Source organism: Struthio camelus, chromosome 3 (assembly GCF_040807025.1).
Source record: "Struthio camelus isolate bStrCam1 chromosome 3, bStrCam1.hap1, whole genome shotgun sequence".
In the NCBI taxonomy this organism is placed as follows: Eukaryota; Metazoa; Chordata; class Aves; order Struthioniformes; family Struthionidae; genus Struthio; species Struthio camelus.
The window spans coordinates 112,876,222-112,895,489 of record NC_090944.1 but is presented as its reverse complement, the minus strand read 5'-3'; the positions used below and the strand labels follow the sequence as shown (position 1 = coordinate 112,895,489).

The window sequence follows — 19,268 nt, the reverse complement described above, 5'->3', positions numbered from 1 at the left end:
CAGCCTGTTATCCGTTCTTCTGGAAGATGAGGTAGAGGAAACATACTGCCGAGGTGGTTAAACTTGAAATCTTCCTGGCCAGAGGGATATTCGCTTGTGGAGGAGTCTTGTTTTGATAGACAGGAGAAATGATGCTGTAAAATGAGTGTCAAACTCTTGACAGTGAGTAAAGGAAAACCCTTACTTTGACATTTTTGTCACAGGCTTGACTATAACATCCTTGCTAGCAAATACCAGTCCTTTGTGAAAAAGGATCTGTTCACCGTTTGTTGAAAGGTGCGGTAGGGTTTCTGTTAACAACAGGAAAATAAATGGAATTGAACTTTGCAAGGCAAAAGAATTGCTGTAAGGTTTCACAGAATATATAGAACTGCACCATGCAGTGCAGAACTGTCCAAGCTACAGCCACCTCAACTTCTTAGGTAGAGTTGGCAAAGTAGTGTGCAGAGAAAAGGGTTAATGCTTATATGTAATATAGTGATGTCAGCAAATATATATTACTGGTAGGTCCAAGGCTTGGACCTATTGTTAATATAAGCATGTCTGTGTTGTGTTCTGTTGCAGATGTAGGCTTGTCTACACTGTGCAAATAAAATGTATTATTTCTTTCCTTTAGAAAAATACATAGAGAAGTTTTAAAAATAATAGCAATTAGTAAGTACCAACTAATTGTTGTCACATGTGGGGAATTATACACTTTCCTTTTGATAGGACTCTAAACAGGAGAAATTAACTTTTGAAGAAATGAGCCAAATGTATAATTACTTCTTATATTGGTAAACCAACGCACTTTTAAGAAAGCACAACATTTTCATTGGCTGTCTTTGAGGGGAAAATTCTTGTTTGGTATTTTTCATGACATTCTCTGTTTCATAAGCTTAATATGAGACTTAAGGTATACAATATTTGTGGTTCTAGCAGCAGAATATCAAGTGTTAATCAGTAGGCAAGGAAAAGATGGACTTATAGGTTCTACTTCTTAGGCTTTTGAACTCTTTTTTTTTTTAATAGGTCTATTACTGTGACTTAGGGTCAGCTCAGTCTGTTTGTTTGTAGTCGCTTTTCTCCTTTGCTGTCTTGGATGTCACCAAGAGCTGCCAAACAGTGATTATACCTTGGTATATTAGACACTTGTAACTTACAGAGTGACTTAAACTACCTGAAGAAATAATGCTGAAGAGATCAGTGGCTCCTCAAACGCAAGGATCTTTGCATTTTTGTTTCTAATGAACTCCCTCTGATAACATTGATGGAGAAAATGGATATAGTTGTTTTGGACTATGAAATAGTGAGTGCTGGAAAAGTGGTTGCAACGATTTAAAACCTCCAACACCCTAGAAATGAAATTTCAGAGTAGAAAACCTTGTCACAAAGATGTATCACTTAGAAAATAATGTCATTTAAAGTATGTACCAACTTCTTTCGTATTGGAAGCCTGACACTTTGAACTATAGTTTTTAAAAGCTAGAAATGTAAGCAGTGGCCTGTGAAGAATACTTCTTCTCTTATGAGTGGCACATGTCAGTTTTTTGGTTGGAAATGACATTAAGCTCAATGACATAAGCAGGCTGTGAGCAGCATTGTATGGTTGCTCACCCCCCCCCCCCCCCCAAAAAAAAAAAAAAAAAAAAGAATTGTAGGAGAGGAATATTAGAGCCTGGTCTTTACACAAGTAACTTGTATGAGTCAAGAGACACGTGAGTTTCGTAATGGCAAATATCCTTTCTGTCTTCGTTCCGTGAAAGATTATTGAATTTTCAGGCTTTATTCCTCAACAGTTCCTTTTTTAATTGGTGATTTAAAGGGAAAAATTGTGGTTCTAACTACTAAAATGCTTAGTATATTGATATTTTCAAATACAATTTACAAAAGCCTGTTAAATACTAAAACTAGTTGTTTTTACTAGTCGGTCAGATACAGGAAAAGGATTTATGGATTCCTTTGAAACAGAGGTACGGAAAGGAGCATTTATATTCTGCGTCCATTCGCTTACTTGTTACAACGTTCAGGATTTTGTACACAAATAGGGGAAGGAGTTATGAGTAAAATGATCGCATTAGGAAGTTTCTCACTACTCATCAGACTTTCTATTAATAACATGTTAGGCCAAGGAATACTTTCTCCTTTGTAAGTGGAAGCTGTTTATGCGCGTGTGACAAAGAGGCAACAGAGGTCTCCCATTTCAAGCTGTTGAAGCTTCTCAAACTGGATACTGCATGAGTGCTTACTTTGACTTCTTTGCAATAGCTTCTCATGATGAAACGTACTGTGTAAAAAAAAAAAAAAAAAAAAAAAAAAAAAAAAAAAATTCACAGATCTGAAATGCTTGCTAAAAGGCCCTGTCTAACCTTTGTGTAGTATGCTTCATTCATTACGAACTAATTTTTTTAACATGAAGCATACGTACAGCGTAAAACTTGGCTATCTTCAAAATATCTGAGAAGTATCGTGAACCTATGTAATTCTCATCAGTTTTGGTGGGACTGGTGAGTATGTAGGCTTTCTGGAAAAACAGCTATCTGGTTGCCAGAATATAGGTTAAAGAGCCAGTGTTGAACATGCAAAATTTTCAGTTTTGGTCTATGTCTTTCAATTACAGTAAAGTTATTTATAAGAAACAGTGTAAAGTGTAGTCATGACATTTCAGATAGCAGATATCTACAGATTAAGAATCTCTTGACTTAAAACAATCAAACAAAAAAATCCCTCTATCTAATAAGGAAAACCCTCTGTTTCTATCTTGTATGCATATTTTTTTCTGATTTCCCTTCCCTGAGCTAGTTTATTGCTAGTATGATGCTTATCCTGTTCTTATTATGGGAGGTGATGCGAAAATTTAAAAATTTTTCATTTTTGATTGGTGAGCTAAAATACATCTTCATGGGATGTGCTGCATATTATGTGCTATGAAAACTTGCAATACGTCAAAATAATGTACTAATTTTGTGTTTAAGGTATAATTAACTTTAAATTTGTTCCTTTATTTCTTTTTGTTAAGATGGCCTTCGTCGAATATTGTGTCAGGTTGGTTTACAGGAAGGACCAGACGGTGAAAATTCTTCTCTGGTAGATAAGCTGATGCTGTGTGATTCTAAGCTGTGGAAAGGTAAATTTTCTCAAACTTTAGGAAAATACTAAAGGATATTATGCATGATAGTTTTCATTTACTGTATCTGTTAATATGTGATGGTTTGTGCTGTGGTACAGTGCAGCTGCAATTGCCTGTATTATTATAATTTGTCCTTTCACCATGCATTTCAAAATATATTGAGGATAGAACCGTAAGAACACAATTTGGAGCTTTTTTTTCCGACCTAATATTTTGAAGTAGCCTGAAATTCAGGCCTAATTTGATATGCAGATGAAGGTAGCAGTTTAAGGAAAATTGCATCAACAGTAGAGTGAATTTGCTTTACAAGGTCTTTGTATCTAGATCATATCTACTAAAATGCCCCCTCCCCCCCTTTTTTTTTTTGGTGAATAGGGCAGAGATGTGTTGTGTTCATGAAGTGTTCTTAATGACCTGGGAACTTGCAGTGAAAACTACCGTTCTTTTATTTTAGAGCCATTCAAATCTTTACAGCCCCACTAATGTAATGAGACTGGCCAGAAAGTTGTAATTTTTGATGAAGCAGAATTCATTTCTGTGCTGTCATAGAGTCTTTATTGATATCCTAAAATGACATTTAAAGCCAGCTGTAAGGAAAACAATAGAGAAGCACAAAGCAAAGGCAGAGAATGATACAGCATAACTGACCTTTCCTTATTGAAATCAGAATGTAGTATTTTGAAGATTTTTTTGTTTGTTTGTTTTTTCCAGTATCTTTTGTTTTCTTCAGTTCCAAGGTTCAGATATCCAAGAGAGTAGTAATGTATCTTCACAGTCAATCTTGGGAGCCCCTTGGAGCAACAATAAAAGGAGGAGGAAGTAGGGTGGCATGTGAGCGTAGCATGGGAAGAATGATTCCTCTAGGTTTTGTTTTTCTAATCCCTTCTATTTTATGAGAATGTATTCCTGGCTCTCAGACGTTTTTTTTTTTTTTTTTCTTTTATCTGCAAATTTGGTGATCTGAAAGGAACTACTTTTACGGACAACCACTACCTTTTTAGTACAGGCTTTGTTAGTGTAATATCTAATGTAAACAGGGAGTAATTTCAAACATTTTTCTACCTCTTCTGTATTCCATAGTTACTCTGCATTAAGCAAATAGTGTAATAGCTTTTGACTTCCAAGTGACCAACAGAAAAAAAATGATAAACATGCATATATTTCCAAGCTTCTTATTTGCATTAATAGTATTTTCTGGATGCAGTTTAGCCAGGCTACAAATTCATTAGCTGAAACTAAATTCAGTAGCTAAACTGATTATTTTGGTGACGTTGTTAGCAATTAACAATTTATTGCTATCTCCAGGACATTCCGTAATAGTTCTTTTTTTTTTTTTTTTTTCTGAGCTGTCCCAATCCTCTGTTTATTCTGGCAGTAGAGTTCTCATTTACCAGACTTGCCTTGTATGTGGAGGTTTTCAACAGCTGAGTATTAACTGATGCAGGCATAATAAATAAAGCTACTTAAAGAATTCTCTTTATTTTAGGTATTCTTCTTCATCAGCTGCCAGAAATCAAAGCAGCTTCTGTTCTGAAATGCTATAAGAGTTCACATTTATAAGTGTTTCCATAATGTTTTTGACAAAGTAGTTGTTCATAATATTTCATTCATTTTTATTGATAGGTGCTAGAAATGTGTATCATCAATTATTTATGAGCAGCCTGCTTATGGATTTGAAATACAAGAAACTTTTTGCCATCCGCTTTGCAAGAGTAAGTATTTTTCTTACAAAGAGACATTAAATGCTTGAATGGTGTAGCCAAGAGAGTTTAGCTGGCAAATGGAACTCCACAGGAGCTGCTATGCAGAATTTTGGGGGGGGGGGGGGAGGTTGAGGTTGAGGGGGTGTGTGTGTGTATGAGAAGCTGAAATGAAACTATGACTGTTTTATTTTTGTCTTCAAAACCTTAGTTATCGTGGCCTCTCACCTCTGAGGAAGAGAATAAGCTTTACAGGTTCCCAGAATTAAGGCAGTTGAGATGTTTTTGTCTTCTCAATCAATAATGTAGGCTATCACTTCTTGAGAGCTAATTGTTTCGCACTGTTGAGGTGTAAGCTGTTACAGCGCTACTCAGAAGTAGTATTTGAAATGCAGTTATGCTGGCTAGTATTTCTGCAGTAACTAGTACTTGAAATGCTTTGATTCAGCACTGCAAAACTCTACTCACTGTCTGCTGAAGACGACTAACTTAAGTAGCAAGTGGAATACTAGCCTTTACTGTGAAAATCAAAGTGAGTAGATCTCATGCTTGAGCTGAAAAGTTGTCATGTTCTTTGTACAAGATATTTTTATAAAAATCTGAGAGCTATTTATCCCTTTATCATAACATTAGTTTCCCAGAGCACACGTTTAAATAAAAAAAAAAATCAGGTCAGTGTGGATTAGAGGTGAATTTCCCCTTGTTGTTTAGAATTACCGGCAGTTGCAGAGAGATTATATGGAGGATGATCACGAACGGGCAGTATCGGTGGCTGCTCTGTCTGTCCAACTCTTCACTGTACCTACTCTGGTGAGTAGTACCTGTCTTTCTTTTAAAAACTGATAGTTGGCACTCCTTGCCTTTTTTTGCCTCCTTCTTAATAGAACTATGAGCGATTGCAGAGTGATTTTATGAAAGATGACCACGACAGAGAGTTCTCAATTGCTGACCTCTCGATACAGATATTCACAGTGCCTTCTCTTGTAAGTACTGAAAGACCAAAAAAAAAAAAAAAAAAACCCCAAGAATCTTTATATGTAAAAAGCCACTATTGAGGCTATTGAACCCAGACAGCTTATTACAATGGAAATTATGCTGCTGCTGCGAAGTAGTCAAACTGTTTACAGGTACTGCGGTTTGAATATTTTTTTCATTTCTTTTTACATTTTTATTTTTATTTTTTTAAATTTATTAAATGTTTATGTACAGAGACACACATAACGCTTTAATTTCTGATCATACCAGGTCACAGTTGCTGTTTGTAGAAATATACATTGATTTACATACTGCAGTTTCAGAGCAGTTTTATAAATGATCTGCTGTGTTTATCTTGGTTTTCTAACCAATCCAAGTGCAGGCAAGAGTTGTTTTATGATATTCCCTACTTCCTGTGGTACTTCTAGACTCAGACCAGCCTCCTTTCGTGCTTCCAGTTAATTTTTCTTTCAGGGCTTCAGGCTATTTTTCTCCCAGTTCACCAACTCTGCTGGTCTTTCACCAGCTTATGCTTGTTTGGGAAACCTCCTTTTTTGTTTCAGTCTCCAAATAAGTCTTTCTTGCCTTAGCGCAAAGTACACAAATTAATTTTTGGAGCTGTACTGGAAATGAAAATCTGATTTTCATAGTCAGAACTGTTTCCAAAATGAGTGCTTTTGAATCTTTCCAGTAGTGAGATCTAAAACGCAGTAATAGCATGGCAGTTACGGTACTGAGCAAAATGTTTTTTTTCTAGATGGTGCTATTTTCTAGACTTATGTTATTACACGTCTGCTAGACAGATGTGTAATAAAACAGATAACTTGGGCATTTTTCAGGACTTTCAGAATGACTGTAGTATTTTATATAGCAGCACTTTTGTTCCCTTTTTTATGGGCTCTTGAAATTATTTTAAACTTGTTGATAGGTTGCAGAATATAAATATCTCCGCCCCCCTCTGCCGCAATAACATTTTCAAAATGATTTAAGAGTTAGCTCTCCCTTCCCCCTGCCCTGAGCATTTCAGAAACTCGGTGTGGAGTATCATTAGCAACTGCAGAATCCAGAAGCTCTAGTCAGCAACCACAGTATCATTGTGCTAGATGAGGTGGCCAATCTTGAATCTACCAGCCATGTAATAAAATCTTCATGGGACCTGAGAGCCACAAGGCTCATCCCATTTACCTTGGAGGGCCAACAGAAAGGGGAGCTCTGGAAGAGCTCGTAAGCAGGAGATGGCAGCAATTTCCTCAGTGCCCTGTGTTCTGTTGCGGGGTTGGGTTGGGTTACGTTGGGCATGGGAGACAATCTGGCAATGTCAGCCTTTGCAATGCCTTTCTCACTCTTTTCCTGCGGCGCATGGATATACATGGTAGCTGCTGATAGGAATCATAGGTCATGTCACATAATTTTGATGTGGAAACTAAACTGTACAGTTTCTTAGGAATTCAGAAAGCTCAGGCTTTTTGCCACTGTACTGGATAGTTCATAAACAGAAAACAGAAGAGCTGTCCCTGCCATAAAGAGCTCGTACTAAGAGAAGAGACGACACATAATTAGAGGAAGGTACAAATTACCAATAAGGTAGTAGGTTAGCAGCAGCCTAACCCTACTCAAACTTCTGTAAGTATTGTGGCAAAGAAGAATTCTGCAGAAGAGATCTGCATTATGATAATTTATTGTTAGATTCCATTTTTCTTCAGTGAATATTTGGAAGTTTGGCTTTTAATAATTAAAACAGGAGCATACTGATGTTTTAACTGTTTTCGATAAAATGTCACGTCTGAATTTCACTGAGCAATATGAAACTTATTCTTGTTACTAGTATGTTTTAATTACAGCACATTTCAATGTACTTTGGCATAGGCTCGAATGCTAATAACAGAAGAAAATCTCATGACCACTATCATCAAAACTTTCATGGACCACTTAAGGCACCGTGACATCCAAGGCAGGTTTCAGTTTGAACGCTACACTGCTCTACAGGCTTTCAAATTCAGACGTGTTCAGAGCCTTATTTTGGATCTCAAGTAAGTATATTACCTGTGTGCTGATTTGATCAATTAACAGAAATTGAAATTAACGCTTGTATTTATTTTTAATGTATCAGGTATGTGTTGATAAGTAAGCCAACTGAGTGGTCAGATGACTTGAGGCACAAGTTTCTAGAGGGTTTTGATGCCTTCTTGGAATTACTCAAGTGTATGCAGGTATGTAAATCTGTAAATTATAAAATTTGCAGAACACATTTTCTTCTTAAAACAGGAGTTAGCTTTCATGATTTAAAAATTGATGAGATTTACTGCAACTTCCATTTTATGATAACATGAATTCAGTATAACTTTTGGAATCATGTCACGTTTGCCTGAAACATAAAATGTTTCACCTAACTTTTTAGTTCCGTTTGTTGCTGTAGAATGCAGTAAAAAGGAAAATCGGTTCAAACAAATGTGTCAGTTTAGTCACGTTTTGCAGCTGTACAAGCATAAAAGACGCATTTAATTGTGTGAGCAAAATCGTATTCAGCTTAGCCAATGTTCGTTCTTCCTGAGTGCTGAAGATGCTACTCGAATATCAGCAGAGTTGCTCTCCATATTAAAGAATATATAGTCTCCCGGCATACAAGTAGACATCTTCACTATGATGTTTTTTCAGCCTTTTTATGCGCCATGTTATCTTAAAGAGTTGAATGTTTTAAAAGCAGTGCAGCTTCTACACAGGCAAATGGCCATGTGATCATAAAGTATAATGAGAATGTCTTCCATTTTTCAGTACATCTGTAGAATGTCTTTCTCAATACTTAGCTTTTGTTAGTCTATTTAAGATGGTCTTTTCTCTTGAATATACTGCAGATATCGAATCACACTGTATTTATCTTTTTGGGCCCAGATCTAATTAGGCACTTGAGTACTCAGTCTTTAGTACTTATCTGCCTTTAATAGCATGTCCCTAGCAAATACTTTTTTGAAAAGTGAAATGGCTTTGTCAGATGATGTAAATACGTAAACGTTTTTGTAAAGAAAATTTATGGCTCTGCTCATGATGGTGAAATTGTCCCAGGTGTTAAAAGTAATAATAAATAGATTTCAGATCTGAAACCTTTCTTGTCCCAATGTTCTTATCTCCACTTGCTGTTTCATTTTCTTGTTATTTTAGATCTGTCTGAATCCTTTTAGAATGTTCTCAGTTTTCTTTTTCGTATTGTAGCAGTAGTATATACATAGGAATAGGTAACCACTGTCCCATGTTTATGGTAATGTTGTCAGGGCGTTTTAGCGGTATATTGCTGAAATGCACAGTTCTTTTTGTTCCAGGGCATGGATCCAATAACTCGTCAAGTAGGACAACACATTGAAATGGAACCAGAATGGGAAGCAGCATTTACATTGCAGATGAAATTAACGCTTGTTATTTCAATGATGCAGGACTGGTGTGCTTTGGATGTAAGTTCCTTCTAGGTTATTTTTTTCCATGTGACTATGTGAAAAAAGATGAAGCTTAGCAATATGTTAGCAGTGGAACAAAACCGCACCAGCCAAAATATTCCTTTATTAGCTAGTACAAATTTTTCTGATTTGAAGACTTTTTTTAGAGCTCAAACTGACAAATTCATAAAAACGTGATTAAGTCTTTTGAAGAAATACTGCTGAAAGAGTTCTGTCAAACATCCAGAAGTTGTGATCATCTGTCGAAACACTATTAGATCATAATTATTGGAGAAGAGGGAGTAGAGGACCAGGTCCTGGATCTGCCTGTGCTGCCTGGTTGTAAATTGGGTTTCTATAGCATAAGGATTTCAAATTTTAGGACAGCAGAGCTTCAGCACAGTAAAATATTACTATGGAACAAGTGATCCTAGAATACCTGAGCATTCAAGCTGGCCTTAATCTGTCATTCTTAGTCAGCTTGCAGGTTTTACTGACACGACACGATCATTGCTCAGAAGGTTGTATGGTACCAGTTACAGAGAAACATACTAGTGGGTCTTTGTTTAATCAGACATACCTGGATGGGTTTCAGAATCTGTGCCCTCCTTAAGGATTCAGCTTATGCTGGAGTCCGTGTCTTAATCTTGTAATACTGTTAATAAAGGTAAAACCCAAAACGTTGTATCAAATTCATCAGATTTTGTGTATATATAATGGCTATGTGACTTTTGCAGAGCTTTATTTTCTTCATAATCCGAGTAAACAATCTTTCTTGTAGGAAAAAGTACTAACTGAAGCTTACAAGAAATGCCTGACTGTGCTGATGCAGTGTCACAGTGGTTTTACTGATGGAGAGCAACCTATTGTTCTCAGTATGTGTGGACATTCAGTTGAGACCATCAGATACTGTGTTTCTCAGGAAAAAGTTAGCATTCATCTCCCAGTTTCTCGTTTACTTGCAGGTATGAACTAGTTTAAAATACTTCAGGTAACTAAAACAGTGTTTGAATGGAATTTAAATGTATGTGGCCATAAGGAACCGCACACCAGCTGTTGACAGCCTGAATAGGGTGTATTTTGGCTATTTTCTAGCTGTTGGATAGCCTTTAGGCAAAATGTTCCTATGACTTGGAGAGCTTGTTCTGGTTTTGGGCCTGGGAGAAATTGTCTCGTGCCTCTGGATTTGTCAGTGGGCGGTGCCATTGGCAGTTACTGCTGCTTTTGTGTCACTTGACTGATGCAAAAAGAAAAAACCGCGCGCGCGCACACACGCACGCTCTGTAGTTGACTGATTCCTTTGAAATGTGGTTAGCTGTCAGACTGAATAGACTAACTGAAATTCTGTTATTGAGCAGATTCATAAAATATCTGCTGATTACAAACCAATGTGTCACTGGAAAGTTAAGCAATGTTTTGGGTTTTTTGCCCCCTTGTATTGTGGCTAACTTGTGGAACGGTTGTGTTAAAGATTGAATTTTAGTTTAACTGGAATCAAAGTTATCTGACGGTAAAATAAATTCACAGGTAATAAAATGAAAAAATTAATTCTTGGGTCAGACATCAAACAGCTCAGAATCAAAAATTTTGAATCTTTCACTCTACAAGCAAAAGCCTTGTAGCTTAAAAAACAAACTTGATTGTCTTTTGCAGGAGCCTCATAATAGTTCCTGAACTATTATTATTTCTATAAACCTAAAGATTGATGGAAAAGAATGGAGCATCTGTCATTGATAGCTTGGCTTGATAGACCAAGGATACTTGGCTATCTCTAAGGGACCTTGACATGAGCAACAAAAAAAAAAAAAAAAAAGGCCAACACCCATACCTGTTGTCCTGCAAATATTATACAGAAACAATGGGGAAGCTTTAATTCTCAGAATGTGTACTTTGTGATATGTCTTTTCAGAAAACCTCTAACTCCAACAAGATAAATCTGCAAACTTCTTTCATGAAGACTCTGTGTAGAAAATGGTCAGATAGGAAATTAGATGGCTCTTTTGTCCTCTTGAAGTTATGTAGAATATTGTATTGCTATATAATGTATGTATGTATTTTATGTATTTATATAGGCTTACATGTTTTGCTGAGTAAAACTGAAGTGGCATACAAATTTCCTGAGCTGCTACCCCTGGTATGTAATTTAATATAACATATTCATTAAATATAACAAATTAATACTTTTGATATGCTGAAAGTGAAATTGCTCATGTAAAAGTACAATATTATTACAAATAACAAATTATCTTTCTGCTACAAATTCTATGTAGAGAGGTCATCTTTGTGCGGTGGGTAGAATTACCGCTTAAAAGATGAATAGACATTCATGACTAGGCCTTAAGCAATCGGTGTTGCCCTCTTAAATAATTTAAGACTCAAATTTAAGGTTTGTATTTTATTCTTCATGCATTACCTTCTTTCTTTTCACAGTAGAAACTGTTTTTAGTTTCTGCTGGCATGACCTAATTCTTTCTCCTTGACTTTAGAGTTTCTAGTCTTGTTCCCCAGTTGTTTCTTGCTTCCTGCATGTTCCTGTTGGTACACTGCTGCTTTAAGGGGAAGTTAAAAAGAGCGAAGTAAATAGAAAGAGAATAGAGCAGAACTGGCAGAGGAAATTTCTTTTAAAAGAATAACTAACCTTTGAAAGAAAGAGAAAATAGCAATGTTATTAAATAGATAACGTTAAAAAAAATAGGTTTGGGAATAAACTGAAGTCCACGCAGAGTACTTGCGTGGAGCAAGGTTAAACGTGAGGTTAGTTGACAGAGTGATTGGATGGATTGTTAAGTGAGCTCATCAGACCTTTGTAGCATGGGTTTTGGACTTACTACTTTTTCACGTTCCTAAAAATATATAATGACCATAAATATCCTCCCTTCTCCTCCATTTTGACCCCATTTCCTTTAAATTTTTTCTATTGTATGAAAATACTATGTCTCTTTATTTAATGCAGAGTGAACTTAGCCCACCTATGTTGATAGAACATCCTCTACGGTGCCTAGTCCTATGTGCCCAAGTGCATGCAGGGATGTGGAGAAGAAACGGATTCTCGCTTGTTAATCAGGTAAGTACTCAATAGCTATATAATTACTCTTTTCTGCTAACTTTCTACATGGTGATTTTGGACCTCAAGAACTTCCCTTTCTGTATTTAAAAACAGAACTTCAGTATTGATTTCAAAATCCTCTTGTGGAAATCTTATGGAAAGGCAATGGGAGTGAGGCACTTGGATCATTTGAATGCTTTACGCTTTTAAACTGATCTTTGATTTCTTAGTAGGAAGCTGCTTTTTTTTTTTTTTTTTTTTTTAAAGTCTCAAAACTACTACAATGCCCAGTGAACTTAATGCTCTCTTCGTAAAGAAGCTTATAAGTATAACGCAGTTACTGTCCCCTACCTTGTTTACTGTACACTGTCCAGCAATGTCAAGAAGTGCTGAATTAGATCTGTATTTCTTTGGTAATGCATTCATCACCTTCAGGTAAAAATATGTCTCAAATATATAAATATGCACCCCTGGGGTAAGATATTATTACTATTTCTAAGGTAATTAAAATCCTGAGATCACAAGGTAAAGAAGCATCAGAATCAGGATAGAACAGTGTTTCTTGGCTTTTATCTATGTATAGAGAGAGATCGGGCTTGTGGGGACTAGCTTCTTCTGACTCAAATTTTCTCTGCATTTGTGCAAATTGGGTTTTAGATGTTTTGAGCACAACAGCTATAAAATGGATACTGTAGTGTCAATGCCACCCACCAGGGTGATGGTCTTAAGTGATTTACTTAGCAAGACAAAGGTTATAACAGAAATAGGATTTAGTTCTGTAAGGTGTTAACTTGATTTAATCGCAAAACTGTTCTTTCCCTCCCACAAGTCTCCATTTTCATCAGATAGTTGCAATACATGTGCACTTGGAGGCTAAAATCAGTCTGTGTGAACAGCTTTAAATTCTTCTCTTGCCTTTTAACCTAAAGAATGTGTTCTTACAAAGTGATGTCTTTGTTGTCGTTTTTAAAGCAAAAGCAATGCTATATACAACTATGATAACATTCATATTACTGTAGACACATATCACATCTGAAATTTCAGCATAACTTCTGATGGAGAGATAATTACTCTCTGTGTTGACTTCCCTTGATTTTTGGCATCTTAAATTTAAGAGAATACTTAAAGTCCTTTGGCTGCCGTGGTCTGAAAGAGCCTTTTTCTTTCCGTTGACTCTAGAGAACTCATGTTCAGCCAGATACTCTAGAATGTCTTCCCAGAAGATAGGAATGGGCATTTGCTTGTGGAGCTGCAGTTTGGGGAACAGAAGGAAGGCATGCTCTACTCTCTCATTCATGTAATTCTGGTGAGAAGTGGTGCCCCCTTGCTCAAGGAAAGTAGAGCATACTGGAAATTGTTCCCAGTCCTGCCTAGAAACTTGACAGCCTGTTTCTTTTTTTTTTTTTTTTTTTTTTTCCCTAATTGCTGTGGAATCACTATTTCCTGCTTTTTTGCCATGCACTGGTGGTGATGAGGCTGCTGTTTCATCGTACTGTTGAGTTTACTCCTAGAATAGTTTGGGTTAAGTGTGCTTCTAACATGCTCCTAATGTTTTCCTGAAACCAGCAACTTTGAAAGATTCAGTCTCAACTGATGCATTTGGTGCAGCAAAGAACGAACATTCCTCTGACTGCAGGGGCTTTTTCTCCCGTGAATTTCAAACTCTTAAGTACTAAACATGTAAATATATTAAAACTTAGCCCAAAAAACTTCCAAGATTTTTCCTTCTGTTAAGTATATGCTACGTAAATGTTGGATTAATACAACTCAGCCAGCAACTATGCTTGTTTTAAGCAATATTAAAATGCTTTTTGTATACAAACATATTTATATAAATTTTACAGATTTTTAATACTTTTTTTTAGTCAGTAATGCTATATGACAAGAGTTTATTTTTCCAGAATGAAAATAAGTTTAGAATAAATATAATATTAATTAAATATTGTGCTTTTTTTTAGATTTATTACTATCATAATGTGAAGTGCAGGAGGGAGATGTTTGACAAGGACATAGTCATGCTTCAGGTAACCACATATACCAGTCTACATCTTGTTGAGCATTTTTGGGGTTTACGTGCGTGTGTGTACAACTCCATCAAAAACCCTTTAATGACAAGGAAAAAAAATCAAAATTTTTGTGGAAAAACTGTATTCTTCATTACTATATGTATATATACATATAATGCTTTGGAAAGCGCAGAGTTCCTGTGTAACGGCTGTGTAATACTACATCTTTAAGAATGATAGATGATGCTATACTGGCAGTTATGAGTCTTCAGTATTGGGCTCACTGCATGTGTTACCTCTTCTCCCTTTCTCATTTCCTGTCAAAACTAACCTTTAAAATGCTGGTTAAAAGGTAAAAGCTCATACCACGGTTTGCCAGTTTTGCCGTGTTGTAAAATCTCTTCTGAAGCCCAAAACTGAGAGTGAACTTAGCCCTGATACAGGGAGATCTGATGCATTACATCTAAATTGAAGTGAATAAAGCTAAAATTTGCAGCTGAAGGTTTGCAGTTGACCGTGGCAGCAAAATCTTTTGCAAGAGGGCCACCAAATCTTACCTGCACTTAGCGCTGCCCAGCACGATGCGTGTGTCCAGAGTTACTTGTCGTTTCAGATGTGTTTCGCTAAGGCGTGACTTGCCCTTGATTTGTGAGGTTCATCATCATCATGTGGATATAAGGAGATTGGTTAGAAATGTAAACATCTTAAAGATAGTCCTATTATCAATAGTAAACAACTGTTTGCTAAAATCGTACCTGTTAACTAACAGTATTTACAAATCAGCCAGTTATGAATATTGGTTGTTAGTTTTTCAGAAATGGAAGTGAATGTGTGTGGCCATATTTTAAAGTTGGTGTTCTTCTTTCCAGGAAAGTTTGGAAAGTCTTTCTGATGAATGGAGGGTTGGAATTTTATAATCTGTTTTTTAAATCAGTACATGGTATACGTTAAGTTCTAAACACACATTTTAATATGACCTCTAGAAGTTGAGGCAGCAGGAACGGAGTAGCAGAGACGAAACAATACAAAAACTTTTAGTGGATTTTATTTGGGATAGAAAGAATAACCCTGAGTATTTTATCAATTTCATGCCCTTTTAAGTGTAAAGCAGAGGACTGTGTTTACTCAAACCTGTGGTGTCACTTGCATTATTGAAGTCCTAAGAGAGTAAGTTTAAGCAATTAAATCTCTTTGAGCAGGATAGAGAGAGAATGAATTTCATAAGGAATATACTGTGAACGTTGTCTATGAATTACAAACATCCCTTAATAGCACTTGATATTTCTTCCATTTATAATAACCGTTTTTTCTTTTGTAATAGACAGGTGTATCTATGATGGATCCAAATCATTTCCTGATGATAATGCTGAGCCGCTTTGAACTTTATCAGATATTTAGTACTCCAGACTATGGCAAAAGATTTAGCACAGAAAATACTAACAAGGTATTTTATAAAATGGAGAATTTGCAATTTTGTTTTTGAAAGTGTATCAGATGCTATTGTACCAACTCTGTGCAATTTTTTGACATGAATACAGAAGTAACTATACCTTATTTTAATTTGACGAGTTTCAAATTTGTATAAATATATTTATATTTTGAAATGGTAAATGCCTGAAACTGGTGTATAATCATTGCATTGTTCAAGAATTTTAAGGTAATTGTGATTGCATTTCAGCAAAGCCTAATTTTGGAGTGCAAATGTGGAAAAGGGCAATATTTTTGAAACACCGAGAAAATATTTTCAGCTCCTGGAATAATATATAGATAGATAGATAGATATGTATTATATAGATATATAATAGATAGATATAGATATATATTATAGTATGTGCGTGTATATATATCTATTATATACTATATATAATAGTGTATGTGTGTGTGTGTGTATATATATATATATATATATGTATGTATGTATGTATATATACACACTTAATTGAAAAATGTTTATTCTGTTTTTTGTTTGTTTATTTTAAACCAGGATGTTGTTCAACAGAATAACACTCTTATAGAAGAAATGTTATACCTCATTATAATGATTGTTGGTAAGTTCAGAAACCATCTAATCATTTTTTTAAAATTTTATTTGTTTAATGGTGTCGAATGACTATACTTCATCTGAAGTGCAGTTCCATTTCCAGTTTCTTGCAGTTCAGACTGCTTTCCTAGATGGAAAGACTTACTGAATTTTGTTCGATTTTAATTCCTTTAAGGCACAAGTATCAGTCCTGCAAAGTCATCCTGTTCATGAAAAAAGGTGTTAGGGCCTTGAAACCAGCTTAGATTAATTATATTTTTGAACACTGGTGGGTGAACTTGTTGGGATTTCACAAAAAAGATTTGTTTTCTGGTCTTTTTGTTTAAATTGCAAAAGAACAGAAAATAAAAGTCATGTTTTTAAAATGGTAAAACAAAAGAATTGTTATGTTTTGTTCACAGGAGAAAGATTCAGTCCTGGAATAGGACAAGTAAATGCAACAGATGAAATCAAGCGAGAGATCATCCATCAGCTGAGCATCAGGCCCATGGCTCACAGTGAATTGGTAAAGGCATTACCTGAAGATGTAAGTAACTTGGGAAGAGTGTAACTTCAACTTTATAAGACTGATTGCTGAAAATTACTGTCTTAAGTTTACGCCCTTAAATGTGGAGGGGGAGCAGCATGATTGTGCAAAAAGAAATGTTAGCACAAGTACAGATTTACAGTTTTCAGGGAGAGGTAGTAAAGAGCTGCAGAAGGAAGTAACCTCTGAAAGAAGCAGGAGCTAAGACATGAGAGCTTCTTCAGCTCTTTCCTTTTCAAGACTGTTTCTTGTTAGACCACCTGGCCAGCAGTCCCTGCATTCTGATAGTCAGCCCTGACTAAAAAGATAAGAGTTTGTTGCCAGAGTTATCAAAAAATATCAACTGTGTTATTTGACAGCCTAACAGTAATTAAAAATACTAGGCAAAATATAATGACTTGTAGCATAAATACTTCATAATGTGACATAATTGCTTCCTTTATATGAAGCATTTATTTGAAATGTTCTGTAAGTGCTTGTGTAGAATAGTAAAAATGACTACAAAAACATTATTTAAAAAATTAAACTTTTAACGTGATTTGAGGAGAAAGTCAAGATTCAAAACTTAACCTTCTACTATATTGGTAACACTTTTAATAAGATCTTCTGAATTATTTTCATTGTTCTAAATGTTTTAAATGGACAACAAAATTTGAAAAGTAAAAACTTAGAATAGCTTTTTAAAAAGCTATTCTAGGCTTGGATGAAAGAGAACATTTTAAGCTAGAATTCTAAATTAATTACGTTGTCAGTCTTAGTTAAATAAATACATTTTTCCCTGGGCTATTAACTGCTTTGAATGTGTATCGCAAGAAGGGGATGTGACTTAAAAGGTGATTTCCGTATGAAGCTCCATCACACGTTTGAGCTGATTTCTCCTGCTACCTTTTGTGTGGTGGTTTTGTCATTTTTCAGTGACATGACTTTTTAGCATTCTCTTGTGTTTATTTAGTTTTAAAGGTCTAGGAAACAGAAATATTGGCTAACACGTACCTAATATATACTGAGTAAACTAAGAATTTTTTTCTATTGATATCTATTATGCCCAAGTTTGCTAGGGTAGGGAAAAACAGTAAAAAATAAGTTTTTAAAATGGCACAAATTTTAAAATATTTTCTGAAGATACGAGATTTCTGAATTTATCTTCATGTTCTAGAGTTTTCTGGAAGTGCTAATAAAATGACTTAGTTCTACATCTAATTTGCTTATTTATCTAGCACTATGTGGTATTAAAACGTACTTAATTCAAGAATCATAGTAGCACTATCTTGTCTTTTCTTTTTACTCAATGTAGGAGAACAGAGAAACGGGAATGGAAAGTGTGATTGAAGAAGTTGCCTGTTTTAAGTATGTTTTGCTTTATTCTAGTATTTCGGTTTTAAAAGTTGAATACCTAAATTAGTGAAAACGAGAGAGCAGAAGAAGGGGGCTGGGTCACTGTTTCCTCCATGGCTTTGCTCCTGTACATTGCTCTAAATACTATTACTTATTTGATTGGTAGGATGTATCTTGAGCAGCACTTTTTAGCTGTTTTAGTTTAACATTTCAGTGTAAAAATGGTTATAACCATTGAACATTGTTTTCATACAACTTTATTTTTTCTTTGCAGAAAGCCTGGATTAACAGGCAGAGGACTGTACGAACTAAAACCAGAATGTGCCAAGAACTTCAATCTGTATTTCTATCACTTTTCAAGGGCAGAGCAATCAAAGGTAACTAATCATTTAACCTTCTGTTTTTCATTTTCCTTGTTTTTTCTGTTTTTGAAGCTTTATTTTATGAAGGAGTATTATGAGCCAGCCTTTTTTTTGGAAAAGGTAAGGCATTTAAGGAAGTTGACAAAGAGATTTTGTAGTGATTTCGGTGCCATCAGATGCTGCACCCTATACAGAACTGCTGAAATCAGTGAGTTTGTGTATGTAGGACTTGTAGTTTTATTAGGCCTTATTTTACTGAAAGTATTTTCGTAGTCTGTATTTCCCTTTACCTTTATGGAAGTTACCATTTTAGCTCAGATTTGGCTCCTGATTTTATGCTAGAAAGAATCCAGGCTGCTTTAAGATAAAAGATTGCTTCTGAAGATGCAAGCAGTACTAGATATTTACAGGTAGGATGCAAGAAAAACTGAAAGGACGTGGAAACTTGCTTGTATTATTGAAGACTAGGGAGAAGAAGGGAAAAACTGTAACAATGCAATAAAATAAAAATGCTATTTTTATTGGTTTTATATTTGTACAGATTTTGAGGAATGATGCCAATTTTACTCTGTTTCAGGCAGAGGAAGCACAAAGAAAGCTGAAAAAACAGAACAGAGAAGATACAGGTACATCCTCTATGGGGGAAGATGGGAGAAGAAGGAAACCCCTGTAGATCTGCATATTGCCCCGACGCTTTTAGACTAACATCGTGTTCTTGGGTTAGCCAGAAGTTGGTGAAAATG

At 35.5% G+C, this 19,268-nt stretch overlaps 1 protein-coding gene across 2 annotated transcripts in view; it reads left to right on the top strand.

Annotated features, from left to right (window-relative positions):
- The window catches only part of UBR2 (ubiquitin protein ligase E3 component n-recognin 2), a 59,319-nt gene that overhangs the window by 16,509 nt on the left and 23,542 nt on the right, over window positions 1-19,268 (top strand). Inside the window, exons 9-24 of one of the 2 annotated variants that reach the window (XM_068939717.1) lie at window positions 2,999-3,106; window positions 4,733-4,821; window positions 5,694-5,792; window positions 7,651-7,814; window positions 7,895-7,994; window positions 9,099-9,227; window positions 9,991-10,174; window positions 11,282-11,343; window positions 12,163-12,273; window positions 14,214-14,279; window positions 15,583-15,705; window positions 16,246-16,309; window positions 16,704-16,828; window positions 18,123-18,175; window positions 18,438-18,540; window positions 19,103-19,151. In XM_068939717.1, coding sequence (XP_068795818.1) covers window positions 2,999-3,106; window positions 4,733-4,821; window positions 5,694-5,792; window positions 7,651-7,814; window positions 7,895-7,994; window positions 9,099-9,227; window positions 9,991-10,174; window positions 11,282-11,343; window positions 12,163-12,273; window positions 14,214-14,279; window positions 15,583-15,705; window positions 16,246-16,309; window positions 16,704-16,828; window positions 18,123-18,175; window positions 18,438-18,540; window positions 19,103-19,151 — 1,629 coding nt within the window. Of the gene's footprint in view, window positions 1-2,998; window positions 3,107-4,732; window positions 4,822-5,520; window positions 5,620-5,693; window positions 5,793-7,650; window positions 7,815-7,894; window positions 7,995-9,098; window positions 9,228-9,990; window positions 10,175-11,281; window positions 11,344-12,162; window positions 12,274-14,213; window positions 14,280-15,582; window positions 15,706-16,245; window positions 16,310-16,703; window positions 16,829-18,122; window positions 18,176-18,437; window positions 18,541-19,102; window positions 19,152-19,268 lie in introns of both variants that reach the window. The other variant, XM_068939716.1, reaches the window with a different exon arrangement.